General features: G+C 40.3%; 3 protein-coding genes across 7 annotated transcripts; 2 read left to right on the forward strand and 1 right to left on the reverse strand.

The window, feature by feature from the left end:
- The first annotated feature begins 14 nt into the window (after positions 1-14).
- On the forward strand, positions 15-3,475 carry kctd20 (potassium channel tetramerization domain containing 20). 2 transcript variants are annotated; one of them, XM_079471235.1, is made up of 8 exons: positions 15-87; positions 728-780; positions 860-1,028; positions 1,345-1,447; positions 1,541-1,661; positions 1,736-1,933; positions 2,007-2,117; positions 2,199-3,475. In XM_079471235.1, exons 2-8 carry the CDS (start codon positions 747-749, stop codon positions 2,471-2,473), a joined length of 1,011 nt encoding a protein of 336 aa, XP_079327361.1. In that variant the 5' UTR covers positions 15-87; positions 728-746; the 3' UTR covers positions 2,474-3,475. The 2 variants fall into 2 exon arrangements, with proteins under 2 accessions (XP_079327361.1, XP_079327362.1); XM_079471236.1 differs by having other exon boundaries at positions 73-254.
- On the reverse strand, positions 3,446-8,882 carry stk38b (serine/threonine kinase 38b). The gene is made up of 13 exons (XM_079471234.1): positions 8,629-8,882; positions 7,299-7,460; positions 7,172-7,223; positions 6,371-6,493; positions 6,187-6,270; positions 5,989-6,112; positions 5,758-5,912; positions 5,519-5,621; positions 5,378-5,439; positions 5,184-5,301; positions 4,592-4,811; positions 4,420-4,514; positions 3,446-3,895 (listed from the first exon to the last, which is right to left on the reverse strand). Exons 2-13 carry the CDS (start codon positions 7,427-7,429, stop codon positions 3,756-3,758), a joined length of 1,407 nt encoding a protein of 468 aa, XP_079327360.1. The 5' UTR covers positions 7,430-7,460; positions 8,629-8,882; the 3' UTR covers positions 3,446-3,755.
- A 602-nt stretch (positions 8,883-9,484) lies between these two features.
- On the forward strand, positions 9,485-14,662 carry cept1b (choline/ethanolamine phosphotransferase 1b). 4 transcript variants are annotated; one of them, XM_079471182.1, is made up of 10 exons: positions 9,501-9,655; positions 9,911-9,992; positions 10,063-10,462; positions 10,527-10,674; positions 10,747-10,888; positions 11,626-11,710; positions 12,500-12,631; positions 12,699-12,857; positions 12,929-13,054; positions 13,134-14,662. In XM_079471182.1, the coding sequence occupies exons 3-10, from the start codon at positions 10,133-10,135 to the stop codon at positions 13,248-13,250; spliced, it is 1,239 nt and encodes a 412-aa protein (XP_079327308.1). In that variant the 5' UTR covers positions 9,501-9,655; positions 9,911-9,992; positions 10,063-10,132; the 3' UTR covers positions 13,251-14,662. The 4 variants fall into 4 exon arrangements, with proteins under 4 accessions (XP_079327310.1, XP_079327308.1, XP_079327311.1 ...); XM_079471183.1 differs by having other exon boundaries at positions 9,518-9,655; positions 10,094-10,462; XM_079471184.1 differs by lacking the exon at positions 9,911-9,992 and having other exon boundaries at positions 9,485-9,655.
- The last annotated feature ends 140 nt before the right edge of the window (positions 14,663-14,802 follow it).

The following is a 14,802-nucleotide window of genomic DNA, read 5'->3' on the forward strand; positions in this document are numbered from 1 at the left end:
GCCGCTCATTTATTGGATTACGTTAATCCGCGAGCGCGCCCAGCTGCCGCGCGTCCCCGCGAGGTTCTAGTTGGAATGCAGATTCCGGTGAGTAAAATGTAGTTTGTTGGTAAACAAAGACTGCGGTGTTTGAATTGACAAAACGTTTTATTTACATGAGTTTTGGGAAATAGAGATTTTAAACGAACATATTATGAATCTACATCTGATGCTTTGCTGTAGAAATTGACTGTAGAAGTTTAAATCATTTTAAGGTGGGTTTTAAGGCCAGACTATGTACAAAATTACCATGTATTAACAATTTTAAACGTCACACCATGTCATGTTATATTTATTAATGTACATTTTTGTATTTATGGTTTTGGATGTGTGTGACATACAGTACTAACCTACAGTACTTTGGTGCATCTATGACCATTAAAAAACACAAATATTCTGTATACTGGTCTATCCACGTAAGATTTGTATTCATTGGCCAATTCCCAAACATCTATGTTTGACCGTATTTTCATTTCGTTGTTTGCTTAAGAACTTAAAATGTCAAGTTAAATAGGTCAAACTTGTGCATCTTTACACTTGACGCATGTGGGATTAAAGCGGGTCAGACTGGAGTGGGTGTCCGTGGGGTTAAACCGGACCCAAGAGCCATTGTGTGCCAGTCAGACCTGTGTAAGGAGTTTATAACATTATTTGAACCATATATGGCCACCTTCTTTAATACGAACAGATCAGGCCTACAGAAGATCATGACGCCCGAGGAACACCCGACAGGTGCTTCAGGTAAACATGAAACTCTTTTCTATCACTGCAAGGCTATGACAAAATTCTAAAACGAATTTGTTGATGTTTTTACCTGCAGCTTGGAGGATGTCTGTTGGAGGAGAAGGCGGGGCTGATGCCACTAAGGAGGTGTGGCCTTCACAGTCACGCCCATTATCACATGACAGGGTCACACTAGTGGTGGATGGGACTCATTTTGTGGTGGATCCTGCAGTATTTAGCGCTTACCCTGATACAGTGTTAGGAAGGTACTGAACACACTATTTTTCCTTTCTTGGTTAAAACACGTGTGGCGATGTGGTGGGAATAATACTCAATAGAAAACAAGGTTATTTTCTTACTTCATTGGCGAACAGCTTCAACAAAATTAAGTTTTTCTGTAAAACGCAATTTTGTTTTGTGTTTATATTATGTGCATATTATTATTTCATTACTTACATTTTATTTGACTATTTGGGTTAAATAGATTTTTATTTCAGTTTTAGTTACTTTTTAGTAAGCGATTTTGTGCCTTTACTTTCTTATATTTATTTGATTTTATTCAATTAAGTCTGTATTTTCCAGAATGTATGGTCGAGCGCGTCAGCACAGTTTCACACGACCCAACTCTAAAGGAGAATATGAGATCGCAGAGGGCATCGGTGCCAACATCTTCAGAATCATTCTGGTGCGTCTAACACATCTTATATATGAAAGGAGATTCATTCTCCATTGATCAGTTTATATAGTATTAAACAATGCAGAATTGTTAAACAATCAGGATTATTATCGGGTCGGGGTGCTGCACTGTCCCGAGGGCGTATCTGTGGCTGAATTACGGGAAGCCTGCGATTATCTGTGTATAAACTTCGACTACAACACCGTCAGATGCCGAGATCTCAGTGAGTCAGAAATACACACATTATCCGCCTTATAAAGACACACGATCAAGCTCACGAACATTCCGTCCAATCAGGTGCTCTCCTGCACGAGCTGTCCAATGACGGCGCTCGGCAGCAGTTTCAGGCATTTCTGGACGAGCTGCTGCTTCCGGCGATGGTGTCGAGCGCTCAGGAGGGAGAGCGAGAGTGTCGTATCGTGGTTCTGACAGACGATGATACCGTGGACTGGGATCGTGACAATCCTCCACCGCTGGGCGAGGAAAACTCACTGAGTGAGTACCTGACACACATACCTCAGTTTATATACACACGTGTTGACTCACATCATGTTTTTCTCTGCTGTAGTCTTGTACAGCACCAAACTCTTACGTTTCTTCAAGTTCATCGAGAACAGAGACGTCGCCAAAGCCCTGCTGAAGGAGAGAGGCCTTAAAAACATACGGATCGGGATCGAAGGTGAACACACACACACACACATGCACACACGCAGTCAAACGCTTGGCCGCCATCTCCAGAAGCTCATCTCTTGTCTCTCAGGTTACCCCACCTGCAAAGAGAAGGTGAAGCGGCGTCCAGGTGGGAGGTCAGAGGTCATCTACAGCTACGTCCAGCGTCCGTTCATCCAGCTGTCCTGGGAGAAAGAGGAGGGCAAGAGCAGACACGTGGATTTCCAGTGCGTGCGCAGCAGGAGCGTTCCAAACCTCATCACGGCCTTGGAGGAGGGGACCGTGAGACCTGGAGCCATGCCCACTCCGCAGGTGGATGAGTTGGATCGTCTGAACGGCCCCGCCCCACTCAGCCTCGACCAATGAGCTGCTTCAGCAGTAAAGAGTCAGTTAACTGAAGTATTGGACAGAACACATCTTTTCAGTGTTCGTTCATTCATGTTCTTCATTAATACACTATTAAAGAAATGTGCCAGAATGGGTGTAAACATGTAAAAACGTGGTAGATAGAACTAAAATGGCCAGCTATTATAAAATAAATATTTGTGGTAAAGAGTGGGTTTTATATTAACTTTATAGTTTTGTCTATAAAGTGACGATTGGTACTGTTGTCTCAAAAAAGAAACTAAATTATGAAAAATAGATATCGTTTCAATAACATTTGTAATAAGATATTTAAATGTTGTAAAATATTTGCCAAAAAATAAAGGGTGACCAAAATTCATAAATAATAATAATAAAAAATGACTTAATATGGACGAACAAGGATTCTGCGTGACAGTGGCGATATATCTGATGTCTCTTCGTAACTTTTACATTTAGTATTAAAAACGAAACACACTTAGGCATGTACAGGTTTTATTGCATATTTAAAAACGTGTCCGTAAACCTAATACTGATATTCATTCTCATCCGACAAACAACACCCTTCTAAAAAACTACAGTTGGGTTAAATATCTGTATAAAAATCCAGCACTCGATGTAGAACAGCAAAGTTATAAAAACATGTGGAAAGTGTTTGAAGAGTCTATCAGGATACAAGAAGACAGCCGGTGTCTTTATATGTGACTAAATTAAGTGTACCGCAAACATCAAGACCATGTGTTCATGAAGTGTAAATGTTTGTTTTGATGGCAGGTTTATAGAGCTGTACCTTTGAAAGTCAAATCAGTACCATTCAAATTTATCCGTCACAAATATAATACATAACCAAAGAAAACGCTTTATAAAAGATTAAAAGGCACATACGCATGCAAACGCACCATAACACTGGAGATGAACGTGAATCAAACATACATCTGCTATGCACTCATGGGCTTTCACCCAGAATTTGTCAATAAAATCTCAATAAAAGCACGAAGTAAATCCAGCATGAGTTTCTTTCCAAATATAAAGTTACAAGGAACAATATATATATATATAAATATATAAAAGCAAATAATAATTCATCACTGAAGACATGAAGAGTTTAGAAGAATATAAAAAAGATCTTTCTGCAGTTATAAAGAAAACTACATTCTGATGAAAATCAAAGGACAGAAATATCCAGCAGTGCAAACGTGTGTTTTAAGCCTCGGAGCGACGGCTGGTAGAAGAGCAGACTGATATCAAAATATTTTCTTTGGTAGTGTCAGCCAATGAAGGAGGTTCATCTTTTGCCCGTCTTCATGTATGATGGAATGGCTCCTCTGGCTGTCAAACCCTCGAAGCGTTTGTAGGTGTAGTTGATGAAAACCCAGTCCTTGTTCTTATAGTCAGACTCAGGATGAGTGCTGGCAACCGCTGGTGCTGCACACAACAACGGAAAAATATTCAAACTACTCCACAACATGACAATCATTACATTCTATAGGATATAGCATACTTACAACCTAACACTAATGCCATTTTTAATTATGCATACTAAATAGATCAAAAGAACAGATGGGTGGATGGATGGATGGATGGATATCCCAGCGCATTTACATTGAGTCATTTAGCAGACGCTTTTCTCCAAAGCGACTTGCAAAGAGTTCGGGGAGAAATAAGCGATATATGTCATAAAAGAGCAACGTCTGTAAGACGTCTGCTAAAGATCTGGAAAACATCTGCGGTATGAAAGCATCTGCTGAACATCTTAGAAAGAGCAGTTTTACATCTATTCTAAATCACACACATCTTACAGACGTCTCCTAGAGGTCTATATGACACCAGACGTCTCAGAGACGTATTGCAGATTAGCAAACTAGTTTTGCAGATGTCAATCAGATGTATGTGTGCTATCAAGGTAATGGAGTATATAGTGTGCAGTATGCCAGTATAGTGTGACTCACGTGTCGGCTGTAGGATATCAGACTCTGGAAACTCGTCGAAGTTTGACGTGTCATCGATGCTTTTGATCTCGATAGAGATGGCAGCAGGTCTCTCTCTGTAAAGAACCCTCATGAGAACCAAAACAACCATTTAAATGAACCACAAAAGATTCAACAACACAATCTGTCAGACCTGATGTGATCGTAGTCCACCCCTTCAAAGAACGCATTTCGCTTGATCTCTTCCACACCGGCCGCGCCGATGCGATGATCGGCTTCACAGCAGAACCTGAGGATCAGTTCTTTAGCTTGCTCTGAGATCGGCACCTCCGGCGGGAACACTAGCGTCTCCTTCCAGCTCATCACCTTCTTGTACGTCTCCTGAGGAGTTTCAGAGCAGAACGGAGGATAACCTGTGACAACACAACACAATGACGTCAACAGTTCATTATGAATTTTTTTTATGTTTCACCAAGGATGTAACCATAACTGGTTTAGAAAGCTTTCATGTGTTGATAAAAAGTTAATTTAACATTATTTAACATATTTTTAAAACATCTTAGATAAACAGTACCAATCAGAACTTTGAAAATATGTTAGCCAAACTTGACAAAACGTAACTTGACATAATGTAACGTAACGTAACATGGTCATTATTAAAAATAATGAATAAAAATAAATATTAACGTTACGTAGTTGTTTCAATGGAAAGTTAAAATGCACATAAAATGAATAAAATAAAATGAATAGTTTTTATCGGAATGTGTAAGTATTTTTGGTCGTACCGATCAACATCTCGTACATAATGACGCCCAGGCTCCACCAATCACAGAGCTTGTTATATCCAGTCTGCATGAAGACCTCGGGCGCGATGTAATCTGGCGTCCCCACGGTGGAGAAAGCCTGAATGGGCGGAGCAACACAGCGCATCATTTGGTGTGAGCCGCTGAGGATTGACGACATTCTTACGAGCACTTACCAGCTGTCTCCTGTTTCTCTTCCACGTCTCTGCTTTTCTCTTAGAGTTCATGTGTTGAAACGCTGAGAGGAGAAAACATTAGCATATTATCATAGAAGATTGTGTAAAATGCGTTGTCATGACAACGCGTGCGTCACTCACTCAGGTCATTGGAGTGGCTGTGACTCAGGTTCCTGTAGAACTCGGTCCGATGAGCTTTTTTGAGTCCCGTGCACAAACCAAAATCAGACAACTTGACGTGACCCTAAACACACACATGAGCTGTGATGAAACGCACCTCACAGCCAATCACAGAAGCCGAGCGAAAGAGAGCACAGGAAGTGGATCATTGAGTCACTTCCTGTGTGTATGACATGATCACAGCGCAGTGTGTGTGAAACCTTTGAATCGAGCAGCAGGTTGTCTGGTTTGATGTCTCTGTGTATGAAGCTCATCTGATGGATGGAGTCGATGGCCAGAACCGTTTCAGCCACATAGAACTGCGTCTCTTCTTCAGTCAGCGTGTCTTTCTTCATCAGTAAAGTCATCATGTCACCTGCGCAGGTCACAGGAATGTCATCACAGTTAAAGAAAGAGAACGAAGTTTGATTGAAAACAGTCGATCGTCTCACCTCCAGGCAGAAACTCCATCAGCAAATAAAGATTCATTTTATCCTGAAAGCTGTAGAACATCTTCACCACCCACAAACTGTCTGCCTGCACTAAGATGTCTCGCTCCGCACGGATGTGACCCACCTGACACACACACACACACACACTTATTAAAACACTTTGTGTTTATTGAAATGATGTTTCCGGATGAGTCTCACCTGCTCTTTCTGCAGCATGTCGGCTTTACGGAGAATCTTCATGGCGTACACGTGACCCGTGTCTTTCTTCTGCACCAAACGCACCTGAACACATCAGAAACACAAACGTCTTCTTCCGTTAAACATTCACAATCGTTTGTGTGGTTACGAACACACACACACACACACACAGCGTTATATTCACCTCTCCAAACGCTCCTCGTCCAATCACCTTCAGAGACTCAAAGTCTTCTAAACCAAGTCTGGTTCTCTTCAGACGGAGAAACTCGGTCTCTTTACGAGCGTGTTGAGAACGCCGCACACATTTCTGTAACACAACACACAACTCTACTCACCCATTTAAAGACGTGTGTGAGTGTGTGTGAGTGTTTGATGTTTGTGTGTGTGTGTGTTTGATGTTTGTGTGTGTGTGTGTGATGTGTGTGTGAGTGTGTGTGATGTGTGTGTGAGTTTAATGTTTGTGTGAGTGTGTGTGTGTTTGATGTTTGTGTGAGTGTGTGTGTGTTTGATGTGTGTGTGTGTGTGTTTGATGTGTGTGTGAGTTTGTGTGTTGTGTGTGTGATGTGTGTGGGAGTTTGTGTGATGTGTGTGTGAGTTTGATGTTTGTGTGAGTGTGTGTGTGTTTGATGTTTGTGTGAGTGTGTGTGTGTTTGATGTGTGTGTGAGTGTGTGTGTGTTTGATGTGTGTGTGAGTTTGTTTGATGTGTGTGTGATGTGTGTGTGAGTTTGTGTGATGTGTGTGTGAGTTTGATGTTTGTGTGAGTGTGTGTGTTTGATGTGTGTGTGTGTGTTTGTTTTGTGTGTTCGATGTGTGTGTTTGTTTTGAGTGCGTGTGTATGTGTGTGTGTTTTTTTTATGTGTTTGATGTGAGTATGTGTGTTGTATGTTTGTGTTAGTGTGTGTTTGTTGTGAGTGTGTGTTTGATGTGACAATGTGTGTTTTCTGTGTTTGACGTGTGTTTTTTTGGGTTTTTTGTGTGTGTCACCTCTTCATCTGGCAGTCCTTCTTCATCCATAACCTTCTCCAGTTTTTGTTGTCTGTGAACAGAGCGCTCTTGATGAATTTGATGGTTACATTTCAGTTTGTGTTTTTGTACCGTGATGTTTTCGCACCTCATCTCTCGTTCCTCGTGTTGAGCAATGAGGTTACTGTAGAAGTTCTCCAGGGTCACCTTGGCCATGGTCACTCGCTCTTTGGTGTGGTTACTCATTAATGAGCTGGAGGCGTGGCCTCGGGTCGCCATAGTTACCAAACCGCCCGGTGTGGATGCAGATCTATGAAGCGTTATGGCAGAAGAATTCAGTTAAACACACAACAGACATGAGCAACATTACTTCATCAATATTCTCACGTAATGAAATGATAATATGTGTAAATATGGATTATTTGAAGTTTAACTGTGGTTCCATTTTGAAAACGCATGGCAATAATAACATGTTTCTGTCTGTGGCTCAGGCTTTGGAAAAACACAAATGATCATAAGAGCCGAGCTGTGTTTGGCAGAAATGATTCAGTCCTTTCATTAACTTTTTGGTTTGGTGTATAAATACACAGAGAAAACATTCAACGACAATCTGAAATTACAAATCAAATTCAATCTAAACTAAACTAATATTATTTTAGCTCCTTAATTCTTTTCTTCATTTTAAGTAAAAATTCAAATTAGCAATATTTATTAATTAACATATCAGAAGATTCAAGTAAACCTTCAATAACACGTTTTGTTTACGTAAAAATAGAATTTAATGTTATTTGACATGACAATATTGTAATAATGTTAAGATATATTTAGTAGAAATATATCGGAATTATCGAAATATCGCACATGTGCATACCGCAATGGTTTGCGATAAATGAGTTATTTAATTCTTGGAAAAATGATGTATGGTGAAAGTTTTATGTGGTAGTATACTATCTATATGGCACTTTAATTGGGATATGCGTGTGCGCGTGCGCAAATCAATCAACCATCCCCGTCGCAAAACGAACTTTTTCATCAATTTATTTTTGTTTGTTTACAAAATGTCAGATTTGTTTGATGCAACAGTAAAACACGGCTGTTCACTTTCAGGAGTTGTAGTGATGCTTTCTTTTAGAATTTAAATTGATTTGAGAAAAAGAAATATCGCATTATTTAGCATTTCTCCTCAATATCTCACATCACTAATATTAAGATTCTGAAATATGCTTAAAACTCTGTGAAATCTTGCGGTTTTTCATGTCATTTCAAATGTATTTATTTGGATTATAAACTTAATAAATTAATCACAAACAGCGTTCTCACGTCACGTGATGATACATGATACAAACACACAACATGTAATTACGGAACAATAGATGCGGGGCGGGGCTACGCGGTGACGTCAGCTGCCAGCCAGCGTTCCACTAAACGCATCAAACTTCACATTTAAGCAAAACAAGAGAGAAAACCCGATCAAATACCTGATTTAAAGACGGTCAGTGTTTGTGTGGATCCTTACGGAGGAGATGTCCCGCAGATCCCCTTCTCCTGGCAAACGCACATGAAGCGACTCCCAAAAGAAAAACTGGAGAATGTTCCCGGTTTCACGTGCAAACGCGTCGAGACAGCACGAGCAAAGTGTTTGTGTTTAAAGTTCTTATCGGTTGAGCTTCAGCATCAATACAAGAGGAATGTGTCTCATAAACTTCTGCCTTTTCTCACTGATGACGACGAGAAATGAAATAAAACGCTCCACCCATAAAGAGAGAGAGAGATGGGGGGGGGGGGCAGTGAGTTATTTTAGTCTGTGGTATCGTTTCATCACTTCTTATATTAAAATAATCATTCTAAGATTAAGCATTTAGTCTTATGCGTTGTATTTACATTTTATGTTCCCTCTATCATCTATGAAGAGTATAAACCCTGAAATAATGTATTATTGGTTGATATAACAGAAATGTGCTGCAACAGTTTAATTAAAAGTACATTAATGTCAATCAATGAAAATTATTATGTTACTGTTTGCATTTCTTTACTGTTGCTAATAATACGATACGTTAATACTGTAACAATAATATTCATATATAAGAGTGACAATACAACAAGTATCGTCGACCGTGGCCACACAATAAGTATTGTTTATTTGAAGTTATTTACTTTATAGAAGTATTTTAGAATATTTAGGATATATAGTGAATTTAATCAGTAACATTGTTTCCTAAAATGTAGAATTAAAAGTTATAGATGAATCTCGAAATATTGATGTAATAGGCGCTCTCATGCGCAGCATCAGCGCATCCCGAGGCGCTCGAGTCATCTCGTCGCCTGCGCGCCCCTGCGCCTGCATGACGCTACTGGCGCGTCTCCGCAGAGCTGCGCCGGAAGTGACCGGCGGCGTTGCGCTAACCGGACCGGGACCCGGCGGAACCGAGACATCAGGATCCCATCGGACTGAACGGACAGCTCGTGTTCTGTCTGAGGAGTTTGGAGTTGATCTGCAGTCATCGGGTGAGTCACGCAGACGGCATGTCAAACAATGAATAAACCACGAACCGGACCAGGACTCGAACCCTGTACCGGTCTAGACCCCGACAGACCACCCGGAACAACTCCAATATTTAAACGCATAAATACTCTCATATAGTAGTAATAATAATAAGCTAATTAACATATTGAAATGCACTTTTCAGTATTATAAACGTTATGTTTCTGTATTTGATATAAACTGATATAATTATGAAGTAAATCTTTGTGACAATCTAGTAAGTGCAGTGGCGTGTGGGCGTGGCTTGTGAATGAGGGGCGTGGTCTGGTGCTTCCTATCAACTAAGAGCTGGTGGAACAGGTGAACTCTCGTGAAATACCTTTAAAGTTTGTTCTGTTATAACTTTATTCATCTGTTTCTCTACTTTCAGTCTCTCTTGTCATCCTGCTGTGGGAGGACAGTGGGCGGAGTCAGGCTCAGGCTGCTATTGACTGTGGGCGATGAGTGGGCCGCACAGCCGGCGTGGCGGGGGTCGTGAACGGGGTCGGGGCGTGGATACGTCATGCTGGTTCGCCCCGGGCGTCCTGCGGCGTTTGTTCGAGCTGCCGGAGCCGGTTCTTTCCCGTCACCAGCTGAAGCGTCTGGAGGAGCATCGGTACAGCAGCTCGGGACGCTCCCTGCTCGAACCCGCCATGCAGCGATACTGGGAGTGGCTCGTCCGCAGAATGCCGCCCTGGATCGCACCCAACCTCATCACCGTCGTGGGACTGGCCACCAACATCTTCACCACACTGATGCTGGTGTATTACTGTCCCACTGCGACTGAACAGGTACCACAACCGTTAGATCTCTGACATCATCAGGTCATAAAAACCAACAAAATGTGTTTTACAGGCTCCTCTCTGGGCGTATCTGCTGTGTGCAGTGGGGTTGTTTGTCTATCAGTCGTTGGACGCTATCGATGGAAAACAAGCCAGACGCACTAACAGCAGTTCTCCACTGGGGGAGCTGTTTGACCACGGCTGTGATTCCCTCTCCACAGGTGACCTTAACGCACTAAAATAGAAATAGAGAAAAATCTAAATCTAATATGATGTCTCTCTCTGTGTCTCAGTGTTTGTGGTACTGGGCACCAATATAGCCGTGCAGTTGGGAACTCACCCTGACTGGATGTTTTGCTGCTGTTTCTCGGGCATGTTCATGTTTTATTGCGCTCACTGGCAGACGTACGTCTCTGGTACTCTGCGCATCGGCATGTAAGTATTCAAAGCGCGTTTTCAACAACATCACGCCGTGTTGAATGTTCCGCCATGTTGTGAGGCAGACTGCTATTGCGTTCAATGGAGAGTTTTGTTTTTTTGTTTGATTAAGTAATATAATTATGGTAGGTCGGTCTTGCTGTATTAGAAACTACAAAACCATTACTCGGAGTCGTTCTGGGAAAGGCCCTGGTAGTTTCACTTTCGATTTCTCCATACATAACAAACAAAACAAGTAACGGTACATATCAAAACAATAATAACAGCGGAGTATGAGCCTCCCAAGATGGCGGAGCATTAGACGGAACTGCCACATAGAACGCGGGGCGTGACGTCAGCTTCATATTCTATATACCCAGTCGCTTATTCTGCACTTTGTATGTCGTGTATATATCGCTGTCCTGCGGGGAGATTTGATGTCACAGAACTGCAGATCTGTCTAGTGTTGTTACAGACGTACACATCCACAGTCGGGCCAGACTTTTGGAACATAACGGTAAATCCGACCAGCACCGACCTGCCAATCAAACAGCTCCCCTGGCTGACTAATGCGAACAAAGCACCAATTGGCCGCTTGCTCTCCCCGCACAGGCTGAAATCACTAATCACTGTATTCAGATCAGTTCACGTTCACACTTTAAAGCGGAGTGACTCCAGCTCCAGTTGTGATAATTGAAGGTATTTTTGTGGTGATTGTTTGTGTGTTTGATCTAACTGCTCTCTCTTTCGCTCAGTATTGATGTGACAGAAGTTCAGATCTTCATAGTCCTCATGTATTTACTGGCTGCTGTGGGCGGATCGGCGTTCTGGCAGTCACCGGTAACTCAGCCGCTTCACGTCAAACGCTTGTGTGTTGCTCTGTACTGTCTGGCGTATGATTATAACACAATGATAATCATGACAGTTCTGCATAACAACATATACTAACACATTATATCTGCACTATATTTTTATAAACATCTGCATTTTATCTCATCATATGTCATATTTTGCATATGTCATAAAATTCTGAAAACGTTTCTATTAATTGAGATCAAATAAAATATTGACCTGAAAATTATTGGAAAAATTTAAATGTTGTAAAATTATAATAATAAACAAAAATCTAAATTAATTATCAACATATATATATAATAAACAAATAAGGTATAGAATGACAAAAGCATACACCAAAGTTGCTCAAACTTGAACTAAAACTAACATAAAAACAAAAAATATAAAAATAAAAGCTCATTTAAAAGATTAGTAAAACTATAATAACTGGGTGTATGTAATGTAGATCTGTAGTCTACCTGTATGTTTAAATGTCCTACATTTTGTCTTTTACATTAAAATATATATGTTATTTCATATTTTTCTAGATAGTCTAGTAGTAATTCTAGTAGAATAATATACATAAATAAAAAATAAATAGAAACAATATCATAATAATAGATTTGAATAATATATATATATATAAGTCTTATAGAATAGCATTTTATAAATGTTCTTTAATATATCTGTATACATAAAAACATAAATCGATATACAAAAGAAATGTATATCAAATATTTATTTTAATTATCTTACATTTGTCTTGTTTTTTGTTTATTTTCTTGAATCTGACAGGTTCCCATAATAAACATCCAAATGAAAATAATTCCAGCGCTTTGTACATTTATTGGAGTTCTTTTCACATGTACCAATTACTTCAGAGTCATATTCACCGGTGGCGTTGGGAAAAACGGATCCACCATAGCGGTACGTAGACACAGACAAAGTAAATGAACAGAAATGAACATAAAACTGATGGTGCGTGTGTCTTTAGGGTACCAGTGTGTTATCTCCCGTCCTGCACATCGGCTCCGTCATCGTCCTGGCCATGATGATCTATAAGAAATCTGCCGTGCAACTCTTTGAGAAACACCCGTGTCTTTACATTCTGGCCTTTGGTTTCGTCTCGGCTAAAATCACAAATAAACTGGTGGTGAGTAAGAGTCTGATCGTGTGGTGGTGTGTTCTTCTTCACGTGTTTAAAGTGGCTCGTGTGTTGTGCAGGTCGCTCATATGACCAAGAGTGAGATGCACCTCTATGACGTGGCGTTTCTGGGTCCCGGTCTGTTGTTTCTGGATCAATACTTCAACAGCTTTATTGATGAATATCTGGTGTTGTGGATTTCTCTGGTAAGATTTATTCCCTGGAATATTCCTGCATCCAATTTCCACCGTTTAATGTAAATGCGTGTGTGCTTTTCTCGCTCAGATTCTGTCCCTCTTGGATCTGGTGCGTTACTGCATCAGCGTCTGTAATGAGATCGCAGCTCACCTGCACATCTGCGTCTTTAAGATCAAACTCAAGAGCTCGGCGGCCGCGGAGTGACCTCTGACCCCTCGCAGGAAACAGCGGTTTGGTTCACCCATGACATCATCCTTCTGCACTTTCATCCCTCCACTTTACCGTCTGCTTAAGACGAAACCAGAATGAGATCGTTGAACTCGAATGAATGAATTTTCAGCCCGGCTCACTTTTCTTTAGATGATTATTTTAAGTTTGTTAACAGAGATTCAAGCGTTAGCTCTGAATTACCCACAATGCATTGCTCCGATGGGGGGTTTGTTCTGGTTTTATCGCTGCATGTGAGTCTACATGAATAATTATTTCTCACTTTCATAAACTGCTGCTAATCCTTATGAGGATTAAGATGTTTTCTCTCTCTCTCTCTGTTGTTGTTTGTGTGTTCTTGTGTGTTTGTTTTATATATAAAGCACTTAATTTATTTCTTTGTTTATAAATGAAATCACAGGAGATGTTTACGGCGAATCTTTATTTGAACATTGATCATTGCCTGCGTCATATTTATCTCCAAAAGCCAAATATCAAAAGTTTTACTTTGCCTCCAGATTTTGCGCCTTGAGGTTTTTGTGCTTTGTGACCATTTACATGGCAGTAAAAATACATTTAGTTCCCAAACAAATTACCAAAATAAAGACTTTGTAAGAAGAAGTTCAATTAAAACTTCTAATTAGTCCATTATAATAGAGTCGTGGGTCCTGCTTCACCTTATTCCGTCTGAAATGTTAACAGTCAAAATGCCAAGAATGAAGTTACAGTATCAAACACATCGTGAAGTATTTAGATGTTTGATTTTTATTGTGACATCACGAGATTGTAGAAATAACTACTTCAAGTTACCCAACAGGAGTCGTGACAACGCAATCATTCAGAACATCCTGAAAGGATCTTAACTGACGTTGTGTGCTGTATTTCTTCATATATCACAATATATTCACAGTAATAATCGTGTATCTGCAGTACACACATCTGGTTTATTAGTTGAATATTTGCCTTAAACGCTGAGAATTGCTCGTTCGCTGTTGATCTCCGCATGTCGTTCTGGTTTCTGCTAAATGTGTTTCTCAGGCTATTCAAGTCCTGTTGACATGATGTGAATGTGCGTTTGTAGAACATGTTAACACAGAACACACGTGTTTAATGACACCACATTATTTCAGTGTGTGTCCTATGAAGAACGACTGCTGGTTGTATGAGATTCGCCCTCAATTGAAACCTTTGATTCTTTTGACTTTGCTTTGATGTTTTCATTATAAAGACACACGGCAGATGTGAGAGCTCCATGAGTCTTTGGGATGGAGACGTCTTGGGTTTGTCTCATACGACTCTTTATTGTAACCACATGTTTCTGACTCGTAACAAACTGTTGGGTTCATTGTAACATTGCTCAGATTTTTGGAATAAATCACCTGTAAAATAAAGATTGCTATATTTATGATAACTGCTGTTTTGTTTTCTTTATGTATGTGCCCAAAACCCTTATTATGCAAACGTGTGTAGGACACAAACTGCATCTCTGTGCTCTGTTAATTTTCTTGTATATATTTTTTATTATCTTTTTCTCACTTATGTTTTGTTG

The sequence above is a fragment of the Barbatula barbatula genome (assembly GCF_947034865.1).
Source record: "Barbatula barbatula genome assembly, chromosome: 13".
NCBI lineage: Eukaryota > Metazoa > Chordata > Actinopteri > Cypriniformes > Nemacheilidae > Barbatula > Barbatula barbatula.

Coding starts and splice junctions, on each gene's coding strand:
- kctd20 (XM_079471235.1), top strand. CDS start 747: ATGACGCCCGAGGAACACCCGACAGGTGCTTCAG. Junction 781..859: donor ACACCCGACAGGTGCTTCAG/GTAAACATGAAA, acceptor TTTTACCTGCAG/CTTGGAGGATGTCTGTTGGA. Junction 1,448..1,540: donor ACATCTTCAGAATCATTCTG/GTGCGTCTAACA, acceptor TTAAACAATCAG/GATTATTATCGGGTCGGGGT.
- stk38b (XM_079471234.1), bottom strand. CDS start 7,429: ATGGCGACCCGAGGCCACGCCTCCAGCTCATTAATGAGTAACCACACC. Junction 6,494..7,171: donor AAGGACTGCCAGATGAAGAG/GTGACACACACA, acceptor GTTGTGTTACAG/AAATGTGTGCGGCGTTCTCA. Junction 4,812..5,183: donor TATGTACGAGATGTTGATCG/GTACGACCAAAA, acceptor GTGTTGTCACAG/GTTATCCTCCGTTCTGCTCT.
- cept1b (XM_079471184.1), top strand. CDS start 10,133: ATGAGTGGGCCGCACAGCCGGCGTGGCGGGGGTCGTGAACGGGGTCGG. Junction 10,463..10,526: donor GTCCCACTGCGACTGAACAG/GTACCACAACCG, acceptor TGTGTTTTACAG/GCTCCTCTCTGGGCGTATCT. Junction 12,632..12,698: donor AAAACGGATCCACCATAGCG/GTACGTAGACAC, acceptor GTGTGTCTTTAG/GGTACCAGTGTGTTATCTCC.